Raw genomic sequence first — 25,204 nt, 5'->3', positions numbered from 1 at the left:
AGTTGATTTTGGGGCCCCCTGATGTCGGGGCCCGGGGTGACTGCCCCGCATGCCCCTGCCTTTCTCAGGCTCTGTGTGTCACTTAAGACATTTGATACTTGACGGGATTGGCTTACTCGAAATAGAATGGAAAGAATAGTTGCTACCGTAAGCAAATGCCACGTTTCAACAATCGATCAGGATAAGGCTACTATACTAGGCTCTAGATCAGGATAGATTAATAGACACTACGTCACTTGCAGGTATCCCATTTCTTCACAAGTACCAACGGGAAAACAGAGTTATATGTGAGAACCAATCCTTAAATAAAGCTTCCAATGAACTTAAATAAAAATTTAAATCCACGAAGAACAGTTCGAAAGTTGATTTGAAGTTACAAAGAATTATTTAAACTTTTAACTAGATCGAGTACGACAAGGTTTTTTTTTTTTCGTTTAGAAGAATGCATTTTTTTATATTTTTATTAGTTTTCGCCGGGACTTTCAGAAACATTCAATCTGAATATAATTTAACCATTGTTCACATAAGTGATTTCCATTCTCATTGGTTTGAATTTAACGAACACGAAAATATTTGCTCACATCAAGAATCTAAGGAAGGAAATTGTTTTGGTGGATTTGCACGTCTTCTTACAAAGGTAAAAATGTTCCACTTTAATGCCTAGCATATTCCACTTTTAATACATTCTTATATTAATTGTAATCTGGGTAATACAAATTGGAAGATTGTTAATTTTATAACCGTCGTTGAATAGATGACCCAATTTTCGGGTTTATGACTACCAATGTTTATCTCCGCAGCTTTGTAATTTTGAACTATATCTAGAAGATAAGGAAACTCCTTGATCAAGTACTGGGAGAAATTTGAATTTGTGAAGGACTTTTCGATGGAACTTATCCGCACATTTGCGTTACATAGAGGAAACCCACGAAAATCTCACAGAGTTGACCTGACGGCAAAGGGACTCTAACCCATGATCCGTCTACCACTGAGGATATTTTACATCAGCACTGTGGTTGGTGCGAAATTCGCATCGATCAGCTATCGCTGGGATTCAAACCAGGTTGGCCTCATTGGAAGGAGAACGCTCTATCCATGGCTCTGCTAGATAGTTCATCTTATAATGCTCGTTGAACAGCCGCCTCAATTTTGGCCTTACGACTTTTAATGTTCAACTCTGTAGCCTTGTAATTTTGAACCAAATCCAGAAGACAAGGAAACTCCTGGATCAGCAGACTATTCATTTACAAAAATCTTGATTAAAATATATTTGAAAGGCGAAACCTTGGCGAAAGATAACTTTTTCTTAGGGTTAATTGAGCTTACTTGAAAAGCACTGTTAAATAAGATAGTACTGAGGTTAAAGCGCCCCCTGATTTGGCGACAAATTTCAATAGTAAAATGTTTGCTGAAACTCAGTTTTTGGTTATCATGATGTTCCTTTCTTACTGTTTCAGTTTTTAATGACGTCAGCATCCACAATTTTTTATCGTTATGTGATTGATTCTTGGCTTATTTTCATATGTATATACATAGGCATGTTTTCAAATCATCAAATATCAGAGGCCTCCCAATTTTACACCTTCACCGGTTCTGATAATAATAAAAAAATTAAACGTAAAAATTAAAACATAAAAAAATTACAATCTGAATAAAAAGCTCGGGTTTAGAGTAGATTTGGGGGCCCCTTGTTTTGATTATAATTCTTCTTCAGTTTTGCAAAACATTAAAAACTAAAGTCGTCAAAAAATTAAGACGTTCGCCAAATATTTATTTTTTTATTTTATATATTTCTTAAGCACAAAAACTACATAAAATGAAAATAATTGGTAATTTGGGAATGTGCCGTCGACCTGTCAGCGCTCGCGAAAATGCGCAACTCCTTTGGCGCCATCATTACCTAAAAGAAACATTCGAAACACATTTCATTTATCAAATAATAACAATAATATAATAATAATAATGANATAAAATGAAAATAATTGGTAATTTGGGAATGTGCCGTCGACCTGTCAGCGCTCGCGAAAATGCGCAACTCCTTTGGCGCCATCATTACCTAAAAGAAACATTCGAAACACATTTCATTTTTCAAATAATAACAATAAAATAATAATAATGGAATAATAATAATAAAAAATGAAATAATAATAATAAAAAATGTAAGTGTAAAAATACGTCATAAAAAAGTGTAATAAAAAGAGTCAAAACAAAGTAAAAACTTCTATTTCTTCATAATTACACATTGAATTATTCTTCAATCTAACCCTATATATATTATTATAAATCATTTCGGCGGCCAAAAATCCTTGATAGCTTTTAAAGAGCAAACAAACAAGTCAGTATATTTCAACATGCTAAAGAAAACTAACTCGCGTAGTTAAGGATTACACAGTAAATAAAATAAAATTCGCGGTTATTGGCGCGGGAACTACCTTTCTGCGATAATATCGGGTTTGGCGAAAATAGTCGACGGAATAATACCAAATAATTAAATTAAATAAAATAAAAATTATAACATTTAAATAAAATAAAATCAATAAATAAAAAAGTTAAGTTTCCTTGCACCGGGCTAATCGAAAAGTGCCGTTGACGGAGCTGAATTTTGCATACAATTGAAATTTGAAGACTGTTTTACACTTTTAAACAATTTTTTTTAAGAGTTTGTTACAGTTAATTATGACTGTCGGGTCGGGCTAAGTATTGCCTTTCAGCGCCCTCTTTGAAACTAGCCCAAAACATTAATAAATAAAAAAAGACATGGAGTTCAGTGAGAATGAAACTCGTTTATGATGCAATATTTTAATATCTGAAACGTTGAAAAGTTTCGTCAACGCTGCATTATCTGATGGGCTCATAAAAGCCAACTAATTATTAACCGATTTAAATCTACTCATCAAATATTCTATTTTTAAAAAATTTTACTAATTTTGAAAATGCTTAAGTTTGTCCGTTCTTTATGGCAATATAGTATACATAGTTTTTTTAAAATTATTTATTTATTATTTACCTCGGCAAAAAATTCACTCTAAGACATGCTGATAAACAAAAAAACTTCGAAATAAATCCATTTAATTTGCAGTTTTTCACTACCACGGAAACCTCATCTTTTGTAATAAGAACGTTTATTTTTATAAAATAAAAAATAAATATTCAAGTAAATTCTTAAAAAAGAAGGTGCCGAAAATTTATAAAAGATATCGTCGCCATAGCACAAACCTGCAATGCTCCGGACGAATGACTAGGAGAGTTCTTTATATAGACAAACTATAAGTTCTCTCAATTATTCCACGGTACGTAAAAATGCGTTCGGTTTTGCCTCTCTCGGTTAATGAGGTTTTTCAATTTTTTTTATCCCCTATATTTATTTTCCATTTCTCGAAGACAACTTTAAGTTTTCTGTATCAAATCTGGTCAAATTTTATGACTATCTTGATAAATGTTTGTGAAGAAAATGAATATCATAAATATTTTTTTAACGGATGTTCTAGGTACGAGAGTTGCGTGAGAAAGAGAAGAACATTTTAGTTTTGTCGTCAGGAGAGTTCTTCTACGGTTCTTCTCATCACACTTTGCACGGATGGAAAATAGCCAGTCTTCTTCTTTCCAAATTAAAACTAGATGCAATGGTAAATATGTTTTACTAATAAGTATTTTAAGTAAGGGACGTTCGTTGTTGTTGTTGATTTACGTCGCACAAGAGCTGCACAATGAGCTATTGGCGACGGTCTGGGAAACATCCCTGAGGATGATCCGAAGACATGCCATCACAATTTTGATCCTCTGCAGAGGGGATGGCACCCCCGCTTCGGTAGCCCAACGACCTGCACGCGAAGTCGAGCACTTTACGGTAGCACAGTTTAACGAGGACCAATACCGCACACCCTCGATCCCTACGCAGACTGATCCAAGTGGTCACCCACCCGCACACTGACCGCAGCCAGTGATGCTTGACTTCGGTGATCTGATGAGAACCGTGTCTTAACGATCAGTCCACTGCGGGACGTAAGGGACGTTCGAAAATAGAAAAAAAACAAGTGAAAGGAAATTTTCAAGAAAGAAATTTATTTTCAGATTCTACATACTTTTCTTTCAATTAGTTGCCAGAGCCGTAATGGCTCAAGGGACAGAGCGTTCGTCTTCCAAGGAGGTAAACCGGGTTCGAATTCCAGCGATGGCTGGTCGAAGTGAATTCCGCACCCAGCTCGCACCATCCACGGTGCTGACGTAAAATATCCTCAGTGGTAGACGAATCATGGGTTAGAGCACCCTTGACGTCAGGCTATAACCACGGGAGGTTCTCGTGGTTTTCCTCTTCGTGTAAAGCAAATATGGGTTAGCTCCATCAAAAAGTCCTGAAGGAAGGCAAGTTTATCCCAATACTTGATCCAGGAGTTCCCTTGTCTTCTGGATTGGGTTCAAAATGACATGGCTACGGAGCTGAATATTAGTAGCCGTAAACCCAAAATTGGATTGGTTGTTCAACGAAGGTTACAAAATATAAAATGAAATAGTTGGCAAGTTTGTTTTTAAACACTTATCCTACCTTACCATTAGATTTAGAATACTTTCTTCATACAAACTTGCCGCCTGCTCCGTTACCAAAGAGGTCATGGCTTCAATTCGTCAAATAAAGCTGAGTCATTTTCATAGCGTATGCTGACAGGGAAATTTGCTACTTCACAAATGTGCCAGGGAATGCATGCAGGCTGACTAAAAACGCATCACTGATCGTATCTTGAACATTTTAAAGACACACCGTACAGTTTACTTTATAAGCTGTTCCTAAGAAATGCTTCTAAGGGTGACGGCATTTTATTTTTGTAGGAGGAATAAATTACTAATATCCCCGTATGTATATAAAAATTCGAACTAAATGGTTATTTCATGTTTTATTTTTTAGAGCTTGTCTAACCACGATTTTGGAAGAGGAATTCTGGAATTATCAGCATTTTTGTACAAGTTGGATTTTCCTGTACTCTGTGCTAATATGCAGGCAACGAAATCGTCCTTTCTTCACAGCCGAATCAATAAGAGCATAGTTTTAAATGTAAATGATGAAAAAATTGGCATTATTGGCTATTTGCACCCGCATGCTATCAAAAAGTCGAGACCAGGTAAAAATGTTATGATAACTTTAAAAAATTTGATTGAAAGATTTTATTTTAGAGTAATGATTAAAAAAAAAAATAAGAAGAAGCTATACAACATTCGAATACGGGGGAGAACACCGTTTCCATTTTCCCACTCCCAGATAGCAAAGTAAGGTTTATTTTAACTCAGCAAAAACCTTTCAATGTAAACCTAAAAAGGTTTGTTATGCGGTTTAAGTGTAAACCTTCTAACCTTAAAACGAGATCTGTGACCATCTGCTCTATTCTACGCACCCTAACCCAGTGTTTCCCTAAGTGTGGTACGCGTACCCCCAGTGGTACGGGAACAGTTTAGCCGGGGTACGCGTTCTTATGCGAAATATCTTGCAACAAACGAAAATTTTAAAAACAAAGCTAGCCATGCAAATTTACGATTTTGTATTTTTCTATTGGCTATTTTTGCAGAGTAAATAATTATTGGTGTCAACAGCCAGTTGCGATTTGTAACTTTTGCGCATTTTTTTTTTTTCTAGTAAAAAATACATTCTTTTTTCTATTAGTGGTACAGAGCGTTACGAAAATTTTAGAAAGGGTACACAAAAGTCGTAAGTTTGGGAAACACTGCCCTAATCCAAAACCTTGGAAAAGAAGCTTCTATATAAAAACCTTAAATCGAGGTTGACTTAGGATTTTCAAGCTTAAAAAAATCCTTTAACAAAGCTATAGTCTCCAGGTGAAAATAATCTTAAATCTAGTTAATTCTAAGGTTTTTTTTCGCAAAGTCTTGCATGCTCAGCTAAAATCCACCTTGTCTTGAAATTTTAATGGACAATGCAATTTGATCCTATCGCTAGTAAGACGTCGGCTAAAACGTCATTATGGACCTAAGGGACAATACTTTTTTAAAAAAATAATTTTTAATCCTTTTAGGATGAAAGGTTTGAATTTTTTGCTCTATTGAAAAAAGGTTTCAAATGTGTTCTCAACTTCAATGAAGGCTCAAATGTGTTTCATAATACTTTCTGCAATGTCTAAAATATATTGCGTAATGCTTACTTTAAGCATGATGCTGTTTTGAGTTACACGTAGTTCTCAAGCTTAAAAAATTTCAATATGATTAAAAGCAACATTCTTTCAACAGCTTGCGGAAGCTTAGGTAATGCAAATACCAAGACGCCCGTTGGCAGAGTGGTAGCTCTCGTGTCACAGAACCTGGGTTCGATCCTCGGGGCCGGGCAAAGGTTAACTCAGCCTTTCATCTCTTTAGTGGGTCGATAAAATGAATACCGAGCATTCTTGGAGACTAAACACTGGGGGTTAACCATCAGGCCGGAACATCTGCACTCCAGAGGTCAAGAAAACTTATATAGGCACAAGTTGTCCCTTTATGGGTTGTAGCGCCACTGAGTCAATATCAACCTACCCATTGAATTTCAATGAAGATAAAACTTCCAGGAACATCCATTGAAAAACAATATGTAAAAGTACAGCCGGTATAGTTAACTTGAGACCATAAATTTCTCCAGAGGTTTCCTTGGAACTCTATTTTCTATACCGATTTGCCTTCTTAATTTTATTAGGCATTCATTTGAAATTTGTGATACACCCATCAAACATTTATATCATGTACTCTTTCCTGTAGCCGTGAGTGTAGAAATTCTTCCTGAATTACCCATCATTGAAGAGGAAGTAGAAAAACTCCAAAACAAAGGAGTCAACAAGATAATAGCACTTGGACATTCAGGGTATTACACAGACTTAAAAATTGCCAAACAGGTCACGGGAGTGGACATTGTCGTCGGTGGAAATTCGGACATTGTTATGGAAAAACCATCAGGTAACAATACTATATTATACTATACTGTATTATAATAGACTATACTGTAGTATATTATACTATACTAAACTGCACTGTATTTTATTTTTATTTTATATCCGTCGCTGAACAGTCGACAAAATTTTTAGTTTAAAACTACTAATGTTCAAAGCCGTAGCCTTGTAATTTCGAACCCAATCTAGAAGACAAGGAAACTCCTGGATCAGTACCCCCATAGGTATGATTTGTTATGGGAAAATGCTATGAGAAAACGTGCATCAGTCACCATTTACAACTTCGGCCGGCAGGGATCGAACCCACAACCTCTTGGACTTGGGCCCAGTACCCTACCAGTCAGGCTATCCCGGCCGCTATACTGCATTATATATTATATTATGTAATGTTACATTATATTATGACACTCGGTGGCTGAGTGGTAGCGCTTCGCGCTCTCGTGCCACAGGTCCTGGGTTCGATCTCGGGCTGTCCAAGATTGACTTCAGCCTTTCATCCCTTTAGTGGGTCGATAAAGTGAGTATCAAGCATGCTTGGGGACTAAGCACAGGTTTAACGCGTTTCGCTGACCACTCAACCGGAACATCTGCTCCTACACCCGAGAGCGCCCAAGGTCAAGAAAACTGAGATGGGCACAAGTAGGCCTTGGCGATCTATGGGCTGTCTCGCCACTGAGTTCAGTAGTTTAGTTTCATTATATTATAAAAACTTATTTCAAAATTTTTGAAAAAACTTAATTTAATTTTCGGATTTTATTAAAAAATATTCTATTTTCAGAGTTACAAAAAGAGTATCCGAGAGTTACTCTGAATGAGGTGAATCAGAAGACATTAGTACTTCATGTACCTCAACACGGTAAATATATTGGAGTCCTGAGAATCACTTTCGATGAAATGGGGAATGTCATAGCAGAAGATGGACAACAAGTTTTGTTAGACAGTCATGTACCACAAGGTAAACAAGCTCTTTACAAATTTGCTTTGTTACCTCATTTGAGCATGACAAAATGTGAGGTGAGAAGCTGCAAACAATACCAGCCTTCATCTATGAAACCCAACGAGTGTCTTACATTGGGTGTACAAATTAGTTCGGCCCGTTTTTAAAAAATGGCTCTGCTGTTATTAATGTTATATAGTGACAGCTGGTTTCGGTGGTTTCAGAGGGATTAAGCATCTGTCAATAATATTCAATTTACATCACTTTGAGTTTCATACAAAAACCCTGTTTTTTACTTTGTTGAATGTGTCAAATTTTGCGGTAACAAAGCAGCATTTGCGGGAGGTTTTATGTTTCTACTTTAATTGGAAGAAATGTGCAGCTGAAGAGCATCGAATGCTTGTAGAAGTTTATGTTGACAATGCTCCAACTGATAAATCATGTAGGGAATGGTTTCGACGTTTTAAGAATGGTTAATGGTGAATAAAGAAAGGCGAATGATAAATGGTGAATAATGTTGAATACTATAAGCTGCTACAAACTGGTGATTCCATTACGGGTGATTGGTATAGGCTACAATTGAGTCATTTGAGCCGTGCATTACGAGAAAAAAGGGCGGAATACGAGCAAAGACATGACAAAGTTATTCTTCTGCATAATAGCGGTCGGACTGATGTCTCAAAAGTCCTAAAAAACTACTTGGAAACGCTCAAGTGGGATATTTCATCACACCCGCTGTATTCACTGGACATTGCTCCTTCTGATTACTGGTTGTTCCGAAGGATGCAGCATGATTTTGCAGGTCACCAGTTCACTTATTTCGCAGAAATCGAAAATTGGCTCCTAACTTGGATCGCCTCAAAAGACGAGACATTTTTTTGAGATGGAATTCGAAAATTACCTGAGAGGTGGGAAAAATTAGTAGCCAGCAATAGACAATCTGTCAATTAATCTGTTCATTCCTTTCAATTAATCAATTTCAATCAATTAATCTGTTCATTCATTTTGTTCTAAAATAAATGCATTTTTGACCACAAGAAAAGGGACGGAACTAATTTGTACTTCCAATATATTAGTGAATTGGAATTATATTTTTGTAGTGGTGGATACACTACGCAAAACAAAGTCAATTTTTTCCCTTTATACTTTGAATATTAATGTTCTCTAAAACAAAATAATAATGACCCAACAATTATCATTTCAGATGAAGAGACATTGATTTTCTTGAGGAACGCCAGCCAGTTGTTGGATGAACTTGCTGAAGATTATCGGATACCTGACAGAGATGAGGTTTTGGCCACTGTAAAAGTAACTTTGGATGGAAAACCACGCAGTTGCCGAATGAATGAATGCACTTTAGGGAATTTTGTTGCAGATGCCATATTGCATAGGGTCAACAGAAATGATAACATCGACGCTGTTGTCATCAATTCGGGCATGATACGATATTCCATTCAAGCTGGTAAGAATTAATTATTAACTTTAGTGGTCGAAACTGTATAAGGAAATTTTGTTACCTATTCTTCTCAACTATTGATTGATATATTGAAAGTAATTCTCAAAACAAAATATGATAAACACAACTGAGTTCAGTTCTAAATTGAAACTCACCTCTCCAACTAAGTTTTATGCGGAAATTTAATTACTGTTACCGTGAATACCAACAATCACATTGTCGCTCTGGTGAATTATATTTGTTACATCCAATTTGATATTAATTTATTCGTTAATATTTGTTTGATATCTGGTGAGGGAAAAGAAACATCAGTGTTCGGCATGCGACTATGTGATTGTCAGCATTCACCGGTGGAAATCAACTACCATCCATCTTGATCATTCACAGTAACATCTATATCAGCATTTGAAACGTCATGGTTTACAACACAAACGGTTTTTTTTCCTTCTCTTAATTGAAAATAATTGCTAAGAGAGCAAGTGCAAATAAAATTCACTATGTTTTTTTTATATTTTTAAATCAGGTAATGTGACTGCGAGAGATTTAACGCATGCATTGTTTCTGGGCGATCTCCTGGACACTGTCCAAATGAACGGTTCAGAACTGAGAGAAATGATGGAACATTCAGTCGAAGAATACGACATCACAGGAATCACAGCCTCTGGAGCCTTTCTGCAAATATCTGGTAATTATTTGACGTATCTGTGAATAACCGGAATGGGTGGTCAATGTTCGAAATATATACTAGAAGTGCCACTGTCCGGTATACCCTGCATCCATGTTTTTTTTTAAGGTCAAGTGCCTTGACCTTAAGCGGTTCTCCTAATCTATTCTTACCAGATATTAAAATATCGAATAAATATAATAATATTCAACGAATATCAAATCGAATATTTCAGATATTCACCAAAGCGACAACGTGATTGTTGACATTCACCGGTGAAAGTCGACAATCTCTTGAATTTTGTCGTTCAGGTTAACATATCGACACAATTTTTCTCTAGACTCTCTCAGTTTATTTTAAGATAGCTCATTCATTGGGTATTTTTCTATTTTAGTCGAGCTTTGTATGAAGGGTAGTTAGGGAAAAAATTTCAAAAACACATGCGGAAATACATACATACTATGCAACATTTGATACATTATGGTTATAATTTGATTTATTTACATTTTAATGATACTTCAACTTGAAACAAATAACTCAACGAACTTCAACTATATTAATTTCAATGTTTGGAGTCACAACAGTATTTTACTTTAACATAAACTCGGTAAATGCATTAAAAACTAAAGAAAAGAAGCATACTTGGCCGATCTTTGTTGATCATCTCTCCTCTATGTTATTTCTGAAGCACCATTCGAACTAAAATAAAGCTCTCAATTATTATGCTACCTGCTAAATTAATTAGAATAATTAAAAGAAAAATGCAGAACAGTTGGTTTTTGAACTTTTCTATCAGTTTATTTTAGTTTTTCGTTGTCCACGCGAGAAACAAATTTTCATTCAAAACTTTGTAAACGTCTGCGTTTAAGCATTCGCGCTTATGATTACTCACTCCCTTGATATTTCAGTTTTTTGCTGCAGACGCAAAAAAAAAATTTAAAAAATTTTCATCCGTTTTTTGATATTTTACATGAATTAACATCAGTGTATCAGATAACACTAGGACGTTCACCTCCTGCCCGCTGCTCTCGGTACCTCCCAGAACTGCTTTTGTAGTTCCTTTAGGATTGCTTCGCTCACTACCTCCCAGAACTACTTTCGTAGTTCCTTAAGGATTGCTTCGATCGCCGTCTACCAGAACTTCTTTCGCAGTTCCTTTAAGATTGCTTCGAGCACTACCAGCCAGAACTACTTTCGTAGTTCCTTAAGGATTGCTTCGCTAGGATTGAACTGCTTTCGTAGTTCCTTTAGGATTGCTTCGCTCACTATCTCGCTAATTGGAAATACAACATTTTCATACTTTCATAGACTCATAAAACTTTTATTCTAACATAGACTCCAAAAATAAATTAAGAAAAGATATGGCAAGGAAATAAAAAAAAAAAGCTGGTCGATCTTTATTAATTAAACGCACTTTCCAAATTTTTGTTATGAATTTAGGTTGTACTAAACGTATTGCACTAGCGTTTTATAGTACGGTAGTATTTTATTACTTTATCTGATGTTAAATAATATCGTTTTGCTATCTAGCCTTTTCAAAACAAAACTTATTTCAAATTTGAAATCGAATTAGGCAAGGATCAAGTATTTATATACATACAACAAGAAATTTGTTCCCGAGCGGTATCAAATTTGGCAAAATAGTCGACGTGGCAGGACGAAACACTTCTTTAATGCTCTTTAGATTCAATTGACATATTATGGTGATTAAAGACGAAAATTTCGTTTTACACCAATCGTAGGAAAAAGTAAAAGTTTATACTTGTTTCAAAAATCGTTTGAAACTCTTTTACGACTCCTAGCCAAAAATATTCTACAAACTTTCGTCTTTATCTATTTAGACACATTGCATGAAAATATTTCGTTACTGTAAAACCGTTTTAATAAGTAAAAGATAAGTTCGGTTTGCGCGTGACTCACAGTTTAAAAAACTAAAGAAGAAGTCAACAAAAATATTTATTTCGAAAATCAATGCCGCTTATCGAGGCGCCCTCTCTAATCAAAGATTGATACTAAAACAAGCTACTAAGAAAAAAATTAAGTTCCATGTTAAATTAAAAATAACAAAATAAAAGTAATTAAATAACTAACAAAATGTTTGTAGTATTTTAACAGTACAACAAAATTGGTCGAACAGTAACTGAGAAATCGAAATAAATATATACGACTTTCTTAAAATCTGATCATTAGATCAAAAGTTATTCCGTTCATTGTACATGAAATAAATAAATAAATACATATATATATACAGTCGAGCCACGCTATATCCGGTTTCTGAGGAAAGGTGAAAACTTGGCAATTCGTTTATAGCGAAGTCTAATTTTGTTTCTTCAGCATATTTCCTTTTCTCTTTCATTTTTTCTAACTTCAAATTTGCTGGAGTTGCACTAAAAATGACGGCATTTCTTTACATCGTGTCAAATCTTACTCTTTTATGCTCTTCGCTTTTAAACTAGGGCTAAAAAATTGTTAAGCAGTACATACCATTTCTATGTTGATGGAAGGCTATAGGAAATACCGAATTCTTTACTAAATAATGATGAGAGGGTAGCTCAATGGCTAGAGAGTAGGACTCCGATTGAAAAGGGTTTCGGAGTTAATCCACCCACCGATTACATGCGATATACGTGCTCATAAAATCTGCGGAATCGAGGCCGGTCGCTGAGTAGTATAGGAGGAAAATTTCCTTCCCTTCAGAGATCTATGTCAAAATTGAGGAAATCGTCGCACAACTTGTGATGGCATGTCTTCGAATCATCCTCAGGAATGTTTCTCAGACCATCGCCAATAGCCCATTGTTCAGCCTTAGGGCGACTTACATAAAGTACCTACCTATTGATGTGAAAATTGGAATATAGTCGTTAGGAGATCACTATAATTCCTTCCATAGAATATAAAAATTAGTTTTTTCTTTTTAACATTCCCTCCATTTAATCTGTTAATAATTTACAAAGGCATTCTCTTTATTCGCAACAATACTGTGGATGATTGAGCTATTGTAAACAATCACAAGTTTCCTATACCCGGGAGAAATTTAAAAAAACTTCCTGTGTATTCCTCCGCTTATGTTACGTGTGAACAGGCTTAATATTCCTGGAAGTTTTATTACTGTGATTTGAGTTTAAATTGACGCGTAATTTTACCATTCGTAAGAGTTTTCTGTAAACATAGATTCTAGCGGGTAATGAGCCTAAAACAAAATTTAAGAAAATTAATATCACAGCATAAAGTGTAAGGTTTGCCCTGTTTTGAGTGTTATACCTTATTTGGTATATTTGTGTGCACTAATTGTTATTTTTTTGGGTAACATCATAGCTAGCTTGCGGAGTCTTCCGAATTCATTTGTTGAAAGAACGCATTATATTGTTGTTCCTTATCCTCCAATAGACCTTCAAAAAGGAGATGAAGAGAAGTGGAGTAGCGTATAAGTCCTCCTTGAAAAGGCCCAAGCAGTCAAGGATATGTTCGGCTGAGGCTTTCACATTTGGAGCAGATTGCATAAGTCTTTCTTCCCTCTAAGTAAGAGAGACTATTCGCGTGTCCACTTGCCAACCTGGAAATAGCTGTTTGAGACGCTCTATCACTTTTATGGCAGAGCGTTATATTGTAAACACTACGAGTATAGTAATATTGGATAGAACTTTTTTTCAAGCTTAGGCGAAAAAAAAAATCAATCGGAAGCAGTAACCCGGAAGTCTTACTACGAATTTCAACCTCTAGCGTCATCCATAAGGTCAACCATTCATTGTGATATGCTAAAAAAGATCAATTTTCAAAGAATTTGAGAACCACTGTACTTACCCAAATCAAAAATCTTGATGGTCCCACCAAAATATCTTGATGGTTTATGTTGGCTTCAGTGCGATTTATGATGGTTCAACATCATTTGATGGTTATAATCATCCAACATTTTCCATAATGCTTTCAGGGTTTTTGTTAAGCCAGCCTTCATCTCATGATGCTACTTTAATACTATGATGTTGAATCATCAAGAGATTCTTATGGACCAACAATCCATGATGGTTTAACAAGAATTCTTGCTTGTTCTCCAGAATATACCATCAAAACAATTTTTTTGTTGTTGTCCCATCATAAATCAGTCCGAATTACTAGATTGGGACGGTGGTTGTTCATGATTGTTCCCACATTTTATTTCTAAGAAAGTTTGAAGGAAATTTCTGATGGTTCAACATGAACAAACCATCAAAACAAGTTACTATTCTTATGTTGGACCCTCATAAATCAGTCCGAATTCCTACTTTGGGGTGATGGTTAATTATGTTAGTTACCATCAAGATTATGCTGATCCATCAAAATTTTTGACTTGCCGGATCCATGCGGTGCTCTACTACTTCAAACAAACAAAAGGTTGTTTTTGTTTTTCAGGACTTAGAGTGGTTTATGATTTAAATAAACCTCCAAATCACCGTGTAAAGTCTCTGATGATTCGAAGTGACCCATCGTACACCGAAGTTAAGTCAAGCAACCATTACCGTGTAGTAATGCCAAGTTTCTTGAGAAAAGGAAATGATGGTTTCAAAAGTTATTTAAAAGCCGACAATAATACATTCGGTATGTATTTCTCACCCATTCACTTTAAATAATTAGGCATGCTTTTAAGAATAATTTTTTTCTTACAATTTTATTTCATATGAATTTATATTAAAATCGTAGTTATAATTGTAAATACTAGAACAATTTACATTGTTTACACGATTATTCATCCGAGTAAAATAACTTAACGCGGAATATTTGCATCAACTTATACTTTAAGCATTGGAAATGAAATGAAATATTTCGAGCTATAAATAAAAATCTGATGATCGTGTAGCAGTTTTCCTTTGTTTTCTGTGTATTTTTATTAGCCGGAAAATCACATGATAGGATCCAGTTTACGCGCATTAATTTTCTTATTGGTTTGGCTGTCATCAGCATAAAATTGATAGAAGTCATAAAGGTATTGTTTTTCCTAGAAATATTTTTGTATTCCTATAATTTAAAGGTTGTACTGTTATTATTACGTTTCTGATTGTTATTTTCTAAATTAAGAGCGTAGGAGGAATGTTTTTATTATTATTATTGTTAGAATAACATAATTCTACATTTTAAGATAAAGTTCGGTGTAAGATCTCATTAACCGTTTTACAATTATTTTTTTTATGTACATTACAATACTATACTAATATGAATTACAGAAACCTTTTTAAGATTATTTTCACCTGGAGACTAGCTTTAATAAAGGATTTTTTCAAGCTTTAAATTTCTAAGACAACCACGATTTAAGGTTTTTATATAGAAGAATATTTTTCAAGGTTTTGGATTAGGGTAATGTACGTAGAATGGAGCAGATCTCGTTTTAAGGTTAGAAGGTTTACACGTAAACCGCATAACAAACCTTTTTAGGTTTACATGAAAAAGTTTTTGCTGAGTTAAAATAAACCTTAATTTGCTATCTGGGTTGTAATATTTTATTTTAATTTCAGGAGAGGACGATGTCACTCTTTTAATTCAATACATGAAGGAGTTTGAAATCATAAAACCGATGATCGATAAAAGAATATCCTTTTACAACCAAGAACCAGATCATCCCACCGATGAAAACGAAGGAACTAGAAAATACCCTCACAATGAATTTAAGCTTTCTACAATTTTTGGAATTATAAGTCCCTTACTGTCTGATTTAGAGAGATCGTTTTTGGAATCGGTCATCATAGAGACGGAAAAAGAAGAAACCATTCCATCGATTGATGCTTTGGAAGCCTACTTAAAGGTTAGGGTAAAACACTTCCTAAAGGTAGAAACCATATCCGTAGGTAGCCACGATGACATAATGACAAATTATAGAGATGGACGCGCTGCAGGAACCAGAGATACGATTTCAGAATCAGTCATTAATGGAACTAATGAAAAGCAAACCTTCTTGACTGATCCAGATCATGCCGATTCCATGTCTAAAAATACTTATGCAACAGCTGAAACATCCAGTATTCGTCCTTCTACGGAAGATGTAAAGGACGCCCAATCCATACACGAGCTACTTTTACACTCTTTAGTCCAGTCAATTATAGAGAAGGTAAAAGAAAAAGTGCAACTCGTGTGAAAATTTGGTGGTTACATTAAAAAAAAATTTTTTTTAAACAAATCTTTAGTAAAAGCCACGACTATCCAGAATTCAGTTGACCAGAAAGTTCAAATAATCGGAATTGTCTAAAATTTACTGATACACTCGAATTTCCATGGTAAAATGACCAATCGCTGCCCTTTAATTTCATTTTATTAACAAACATTTAGTTCAGAAAAAGTGCCACCCACCTGATTTATGTATATACGGTCGGACTTCTATTTAACGAAGTCGGAACATTTTAGAGAGAAAAGTGTGTGAGGGGGCAAGGAGAAGGAACAGCCAGGCCTGACTTTTCATTAATATATTCTGCATTTTGCCTAGAATGATACTCTCTGAGGAAAGTGAAGCATTCTAATAGAAAAGAATACAGTGTGAAGAAAGGGGACTCATGGAAGAGCAGTTCTAGAACTGACCTTCAAAAACTACAGAATTATAGAAATTCAATTCTACTGGTAACGCCTCTGCTTATAGGAACGAAGTTAAGGCCTGAGAAAAGAAGCAACTGATTTTTTTTTTTTTTTAACTAGAGTCGATATCAAAAACTATTTCCAAAAATTCTGCAGAATTAAATAAATTTGCATAGATTTTCAATGTGTGATAGGTAACTGTAAATTTATAGAAAGCAGTAAAATTTTTTAAAATTCATGATTTTATTAAAAATTAAACTGATCTGTAATAAACGGCGTTTGAAAAATCCCAACCCACCTAGGTCTTCCATCCTAAACCTGGAGTTTTTGATAAAAATACTGTTTTTTCAGAAATACTTTAAATTTTTATTCCTGAGTACTAAATAAGAACGCATGTTTTGCTTCTAACAAAAAAACTAAATATTTGGTAACTATTTATAACTTGTTTTGTTGCAATGTAAATTTTTTTTCGAAGTTTTAGATTGTTATGCTATTATTTTTTATTTCTTAAGGATAAGCAGATTGTTACATAAAAATTTAAATCTACACAATTAACTTTTTCTATTAATGTCTATTAGAATAAAATTCAAGCCTAGATTTTAATAATCATTTTATTCAGTTAACATTGCAACTTAATATGTTTTTTTTTCTTACTTAAATTTTTAATTAGCTTTTGGTTGCTTTAAAATTTGTTCATATTTTTTGCCAAATTTTTTAGTAATATTATGTAAAATTAATTCCGAATAACAGTTTTGGATGGAAATAATTTTATGTAAGGCTTATCATAAAAGTAAATACAGAACATTTTCTGTTCAAAATGGTTAAGTTACGTATGTTTTTCAATAGTTTTTTACAAAACTTTACCTGATAAGGTGATATTACAGGTTTACTTTATAATAAAAGTATACCGCTTTCAGTTTTAAACTGTAAATTTGCGATAAAATAAAATATCAAATCATAGTAGAGAATAATATTAAGAATGATAGAGGATGATAAAGATATGTTACTAGTAAATACCTATAAATGATCAAAAAATAAATAACTTATCAGTTTTTGTTAGTTAAGGAACCTTACCAATTTTCTGGCCATAGGAATGCATTGATACCTTTGAAAAATCGTTCTAGACACTTTCATTCATGTGTTTCACTAAGAACTAATGAAACACATTAGTTTGAAAATTAAAATTTTTCTCAAACATAATTATATTTTTATTTCATAAAAATATTTATTTAAATGAATTTTTTTTTAAATATTAAATTGAGCCTAATGAACAAAAGTGGAATCATTTAAGGTGCTTGGATGTTAGTATGGCCAGTTTTTACTTGAAATACGTCATAATTTAACATGACATAGTTAAGAAAACTACTCTCATGCATAACTCTAATTCAACTTTCTTTGGGCATAACTGAATATTTAGCAATTTCGGCCCACAACTGAATATGTGATGCACGTCTAGTAGTAAAATATTGTTGTAATTATATTTTCATTGTTTCTCTTAAATTTTTTTAGTTACTTTTTTCATTTAATACATGAAAAAAATTGGTATATGTATATTCGATACTGGTGGTATATGTATATTCGATAACAAACAATACTATTAAGGTTCTTAATTTTTCAGAAAAGTCCCTAATTTTTAAAAAAAAGTCCTTAATTTTTGCTTTGTTAAAAAAAGAGTGGGAAGCCTGATGTTTCTGTGGTTGCAACTTCAGAATCAATAAGAAGAAAATCATTAATTAATTCATCATCATTAATTTCGTGGTTCTCTCTTAACTGTACCCATATTTTTTTGAGTTCATCCAAAGGAATGTCATCTTCATCCTCCGCACTTTCAAAATTCTCCGCGCTGATTAAGAATCCAGCATTAGCAAAACTGTTATGAATTGCACGATCTGTAATATCATAGTTCCATGATTTAGAAATTTCTGCTATGCTTCTTGTGAATTGATTTTTGACATAAATTCCTGTATGAAATGCAAATAAAAAAAAAGGAAACTGATTTTACCTCTTTCTCTAAAAGGCTCTATATGGCTGCGAAAATCAATTCTAAGTCGAAATCAATTCTAATCAATTCTTCCTCCATAAAATGCGTTAACAAGTTGGAAATGTTCGACATATTTTGAGAAATAAGGAAAGTGGATCCCAAACAAAAGTTTGTTAAATAGAAAATTCCCTTCGTTATTTGGAAGTTATTTCATGCAGAAATTTCCAAAAGTGTTCTTGGTTCCCCAAAAAAAATTGAGAAATAGAGAAATTCACTAAATGGAAGTCTAACGGTATATATAATTTTTAGGAACAACCATTACAGTTTTTTCTTTATTGTCATTTTTTATACGCGTCTACCTTTCCCCCCCTCCTTTTTCTGAAAATAAAGTAATATTTGAAATTGTGATATTTGGTACTCATATATGTCTAGAATTTGTAATCATTTCAGAAACTTTTTCTGTTAAAAAAAACAGCTTCAGTCGTAGCAAGTTGGAAGCAATTGAAATGTAGAATAGCTCTTATTGGATTTGGAAGAAAATCCTTTGCTTCTTTGAAAATATCTCTTATTGAAGAGTTCTGACAAGACCCAAGTGGATCAATATTAAATGAAATTCAATATTGTTAATTAATATTGAATTTATTTAATATCTGAATTCATATAACAATATCATAGGAGAAGAGCAGTGTTGAATCAATAGATTTTTCCTGTAATTCATGATAAGTCAACAATTTAAACAAAAAAGAAAATTCAATTGCTCAATATATTTTTTAATAATGTTTTTTTCTTGGAAAAAAATATGCAAAAATTAATTTGAACTTCCATGTGAAGTTCCTTCTTGATAATACCATTACTGCAAAAGTTTTTATTTAAATACCTCATGAAAATTCAATATTATTTAAAATATAAAAAGTTTTACACGCAATAAACATTTTATGATAAAAGGACTCATTTAAGTTTGGTTGGAGTTTTCAATAAACAACTGTGCAAAATTGTTACAAATGTATTGTCATTATTGCTTCCATTTTATCATTGTTTTATTGATTTTTCCTTCATCTGTTTATTTACATTACACTCTGGAACCTCGATGATATCATGAACAAAATTTGAGTTCTTTAAACATTTGTTATAGCTTAATTCATTTCACCTTTAATTTCATCAAAACAGTTATCGAATTTCAGAGGCATTAAAAATTCTATCTTGAACTCTGATTCTTAAGAGGAGGCTATACCTGAAGAAAAAATTTTCATGGCGAAATCACCTGCCTGCATCTATATTTTAAAATTTCAAAGTTTAGAGAAAAGGGTGTTCAAGTAAACCAAATGTCAATCATAAAATTTCCAATTCTGTAAAAAAATAATAATAAATAAATAAAATTTAAAAAAAATCAAAATGCAAACAAATAATCGCATCTGTTAAATTTGTGTACATTTCAACAATTTGAATTTTTTTCTCCATTAGAAACTTCGTGGTATACTCTAGGTTTATCTGAATTCAAGTTCACCTGAACTCAGTTAACCTAAACCTTGTGTACCTGAAGAGTACACTAGATTTCTTTAAACTATAAAAATTCGTTGAAGGTTTATCTTGAAGAAATTTTCCTACGGTATAGCGTCATCTTATTGAACTATTTCTTGCAGCCTGAATTATCCATTCCTTAAAAGTGTGTATAGATAAGAATGTCCATACTGATAATTACTGAGTTAGCCCTTTAACAGGAAGTTTACATTAACAGCAATATATTAAAATATATTTTGGATTGAACTTGAGTAAAGGAAAAAAAAAATCATATGGTTTATTTGGTCAAATTACTTTGAATTTTAATATGTTTTTTTATGGGAGGGGGGGGGAGGTGATAGGCATACCATTATTCATTAGAGGCTAATAACTTACTGATTTATATTTCGTTTGAAATATAAAATAAATTTTCGTGAAATTTTGGAAAAAATATGGAGGAATCCATAAGGAGATATCAAAAGCAGTGCACATGCCGTGTTCTCTTTTGATATCTTTTAGTAAAATGGCAACTCCCTGTAAATATTCCTTAAAATTAACGTTCGGCTACAAAATTTGTTCCAAGGTTTTTCATCTAAGATGAAGTTATTAACATCTAGCACAGCACAAATTGAAAGTGGTCTAGTAAGTTCACCATGGATATTTAAAAATTGGAGGTGAGTATACTTACCACGGCCTTAGAAAGGGCTAATGGATGTGATGATTGAAAATAATCACAAATATAAAACAGCATCAGTAGACATATCAAAGGAGAAAACAAAAGAATTTCTGAAAAAGAAGTAAAGACGAGGGAACATGGGGCAAGAATATTCTCGGAGAACGAGAATATTCTGAAAATATTAAATTACCACACACTATAAAATATTCTGAGAATATTATCCTGAAGTCAAAATTTGGAAAATTATTGAGAATTTTGTATATATATATAAAAGTTCTCAATTATTTTCCTTGAACTGAACTTGAAGAACCTTGCAACCCACATTGATTTAGCGTACACCAGTCACAATTTTGAACACTTCGGCCAGCATGGATCGAATTCACAACCCTTCAGACATGGGCCCAACGAGTCAGGCCTGCAAAATCAGATATAAAAACAAATTTCCTCTGAATGGATGGTTGGCTGAATGTAAACAATTACCAGCTTCCCAAACCCGGAAGAAATTTTAAAAACTTCTGGTGTATCCCTTTGCCTATGTTATGTTTATGAGGTGATGTGTGAACAGGAAGTTTTGTTATTACGATTTGAGTTTAAATTTACCATTCATAAGAGTTTTCTGTAATTTATAAATTTTAACAGGTCGTGAGCCTGAAACAAATTTAAGAAAATTAATATCAGAGCATAAAGTGTCAGGTTAACCATCTTTTGAGTGTGATTTGACTATTATTTGTGTTATATAGCGCTGTTTGTTATTTTTTGGGTAGCAAGCTTGCGGAGTCTTCATTTTATTTGTTTCGTTAGATCGAAAGAATGCTTTATATTGAAAACACTACAAGTATAGACGGTACATTTTTTCAAGCTTAAGTGCTGATGACACTAGGCAACCAAGTGGAGGCAACTAGTTACGAAACCGGTTTTTGGTTTCTCGTTTGTGATCACACGTTACAACCTTCGCTTGTTCAACCAACTCTGAATAGTCCAATACCAGAACGGCACTGATATTGGACTATTATAGTATATAACAGTCCAATACCAGAACTTATATTTTTCAATAAAGTTTATTGCTAAAAGCTCTTTTAATTATCATAGAAGCGATTATTGACGATGTACTTGAAGTAGGCGTTGATCTGATAGCTGAGGTTCTGAAAGAAGAACTAGAACAGAAAAAAGGTGATTGAAAAGCAAAATAATTTCTTTCGTTTGCTTTCAAAATTTCATTAGTACTCGGAAATATCTGTCAAAGAAATATCTATCAAAATCTGTCAAAATGAGTTTAAAAAGCTTAGCGTTCAAGCTATATAATTTTGAATTTTCAAATATTTAAACATTTGTAATTAGTAATATGCTAGTTTTTTTTTCATTCACTTTTAAAATTCAATAATAATTTGTAACTTTTAATATCTCCACAGAGGAAATTAGTTTATAGGGAATTAGTTTATTCGCATAATCTTTGTTATTTATGTCCCAAAGACAAGGATACGTTTGAAAAATTTCAAAAAAAAAAAAATATATCACTAGAATTCCATTTAAAACTAGTCATAGTTAGAAGATTAAACCAAGTTCAAATTTAAAAGATAAAAATTCAGGATGCGTCAGAATCAGCACGTGTATTTTGTTTACTAAATGGTTGCTAGTTAAGGTTGAAAGTATTTGGAAACTACTATATGACACGTTTCAACTAATCTGGTTGCTCCACTAAAGTTGAAAGGTTTTAACTTCAGTTGCTAGTTGAAAGCAACCATCATATGACACGTTTCAACTTCACCGAAACCGCTAGTTGCTTTCAACTAGGTTGCCTCGTGTCATATAGCCTTTTAGGCGCAAAAATCAGTTGGAAGTCTTACGACGAATTTATACCCTCGGCACCATCTGCAGCTTTACAAGGTGAACTAGCCATAATCATAGTTTTTGATTCACTCAAAACGTTCTCGATTTTGGGCAAAAAGAAAAATTAAGGGGTCCAAACTTTCGACCGCTTTTTTGACCAAACTATAGGGATCATATTTGCCAGATTGCGAGTACCTTCTATATTTTAAGGGTTAAAAATCCAAATCTATCGAAAGAAATTTTTGTTTATTCAAAGCATGTTTATGTGACTCATTTTGTAACATAAAATATCGTCTATTCTAAGTAATTGCATATTTGAGGTGTCCCCCTCGAGGCAATAAGATCCAGTTTTTAATACGTGAAAAACCGATCGCTAGATCAAAAGTTATTTAAAGTGGTTTGTCTTGCGAACAAGGAAAAATTAACAAAGTACATTAACTAAGGAGATTCATTAACAAAGCTAAGTGTAAATTTATGCGCTTTTTTCCCCGCTGCATAAGTTTTTATCTGGTATAATAACTAGACGGAAAAACTTTCCTCTAATTTTGTGAAAGTTTTTTTTTTATGGTTTTGTAAAAAAATAACTAAAACCTGTGGTATGTCTTGACTTATTGTGAAAGGTCGTGATTTTGTAAGAAAATCTAGTCGTAGTTTTCTGGATCTTAAATTACTGTACCGAAGCCAGGTTTTTTGTTTTAGTAAGTAAGTGAAATAAAACGTGTTTCTTTGAAAAAACTTCCAACGAGTTAAAATCATACAGACATCACAGATTCAGTATTTTCAAAAGTTAAAAAGAAATTCTTTGAAATGCCCTTTTAGCGATTTAAAAAAAAAAAAAAGAGTTATGAATGATTCGTTTTCAGCCTCTTATTTTTGCAAAACTGACCCCTATTCATACAGCAGTTTAAGAATTGCGATTTAGGAATCAATAACGATCGATGTTGCCGATCATGAAGAATCATGCATGACAAATGGATGTAGAACAAGACATTAACCCTTTGCTTATGGTACAATATGTAGACCAGAATGAATTATATTGCCACAAATTCCATGTGTGATATGGAGCAGTAGGGGAGAGTGGGGTCAATTGTAACAGGGTACGATTGTAACACAGCAAAAATTTCGAGTGTCGTTTTCTAGATTTGGTTCCTAGGTGGCGCACAAGGTGTATTTAATAAATCTACATGTACACCCCTGCTGGCAACCATTTTTATGTACTTTTGAAAAAGTTACATCACAAAAGATATTTTCACGCTACGTAACTACTTTTTTTTTGGTATTAGAATATTATATTGTAACAAAGTAATTTTGTTTAAACAAATGAAAATTATTAACCGAATATGTAAGTGGACACCTTAATTAACATTTCAATAAAAAAGAATTAGTTTTGTTTATTACTTAGCATTGTTTTTAACAAATGAAGCTGAAATGGCGTGTTGGGGACGATTGTAACAATAAGTAAAGGGACGATTGTAACAGCTGAAAATAAATAATCTTATGTTTACAAATCATTACTTAACTCTTTAAGAACCACCAATAGTTTCCTATATCATTTATATTATGTTGCATGTGCATTATTTTATTTGTCACCTTTCNAAATTAAAAATAATTAAACAAATAACAACAATTTTGCAAAAACATTAAAGAACAGAAGAATATTATTCAATAAAATTTTAGGTTACTTTGAATTTTCGATTTCCTAGAAATTTACTTTTAAATCGTTACTTTTTTTGTTCAGTACTTTTACTCGTTACTTTTTAAAAGTAACGTTGCCATATATGTTTATAAATGATCAGCTAGGACTGACTTCATAGGTCACATGTGTGGGTATCTGTGATCTTCTTCTTGGATTGCAGTGCCCGCGCCGCTAATAAAATCGGCAAGAACCGAATCGTTACAATATTAATACATCCTTTAATTAAATCAATGCCGCTGCTTTTTAAAATCAAAATTTTTACTACATAATAAATCAAAAGTGCAATATTTCAGCTTTTTTTTGTTCTTATTTATAAAATTTTATTTTTTCGAAGTTTGAAGATTTTTTTAAAAGAAGCGACAGTTACTCACAAACCTGTGAAACAGGTGTTGTTAGCACTTTCCTGTGATATACATAGTGCAAGAGTAAATGTGGGTGAAGAAACCTATCTCACTCAACAGGGGGTCGAATTCTTATCTTATTTTTTATTGAATGAACCATAGAAGGGAGTTTCTTTTGTTATCTATCTTAACAGAGAACATGAATAGATTTCCAAAAACTTTCTGTGCTCATGTTCCATATTATTTAAGCCGTTTGAGTAAATTATAGTGAGAGCACATATCATTTTTAAGTTCGTTTGGTTTGGTGTTAAATTTTATCAGCATGCCGAAAAGGAAGGATTTGAGTCTTAATAAGACAAATTCGAAGTGTTGCAAAACTATGATAAGCTTCCTAAATGTAGTCAACATGAAGCTTCAATTAAATTAGGGATTTCCCAAACTGCTCTTTTCAACATTCTGAAACAAAGGATAAATATTTCCGAGGAAATAAAAAAGAATGGAAATCTGTCAAGAAAGCGTAAGCGTGAGGGAAAATCGGAGGAAATTGAAATGACTCTGTTAGAATGGTTCAAAAATGCACGTGAACGAAGATTTCCAATTTCCCGTGGAATTTTATTTCACAAAGCACAGGACTTCGCGAACTTATTTGGTGATTCTGATTTTAAAGCTAAACGATGG

The 25,204-nt window shown here is 33.2% G+C and overlaps 1 protein-coding gene across 1 annotated transcript; it reads left to right on the top strand.

Annotated features, from left to right (window-relative positions):
- The first annotated feature begins 345 nt into the window (after positions 1-345).
- Positions 346-19,829, top strand: LOC107451812 (snake venom 5'-nucleotidase-like). The gene is made up of 9 exons (XM_016068040.3): positions 346-637; positions 3,489-3,626; positions 4,901-5,114; positions 6,733-6,927; positions 7,699-7,875; positions 9,062-9,319; positions 9,837-9,998; positions 14,364-14,549; positions 15,461-19,829. The coding sequence occupies exons 1-9, from the start codon at positions 443-445 to the stop codon at positions 16,075-16,077; spliced, it is 2,142 nt and encodes a 713-aa protein (XP_015923526.2). The 5' UTR covers positions 346-442; the 3' UTR covers positions 16,078-19,829.
- The last annotated feature ends 5,375 nt before the right edge of the window (positions 19,830-25,204 follow it).

Source organism: Parasteatoda tepidariorum, chromosome 7 (assembly GCF_043381705.1).
Source record: "Parasteatoda tepidariorum isolate YZ-2023 chromosome 7, CAS_Ptep_4.0, whole genome shotgun sequence".
Lineage (NCBI taxonomy): Eukaryota > Metazoa > Arthropoda > Arachnida > Araneae > Theridiidae > Parasteatoda > Parasteatoda tepidariorum.
The sequence above is the reverse complement of the archived record's forward strand: the minus strand, read 5'-3'. Positions and strand labels throughout refer to the sequence as shown.

Bases quoted from the DNA above. Each gene is read 5' to 3' on its own strand.
- LOC107451812 (XM_016068040.3), top strand. From the start codon at position 443: ATGCATTTTTTTATATTTTTATTAGTTTTCGCCGGGACTTTCAGAAAC. The intron at 6,928-7,698 runs GTAACAATACTA...TTCTATTTTCAG, and splicing joins TGTTATGGAAAAACCATCAG to AGTTACAAAAAGAGTATCCG. The intron at 7,876-9,061 runs GTAAACAAGCTC...TTATCATTTCAG, and splicing joins AGACAGTCATGTACCACAAG to ATGAAGAGACATTGATTTTC.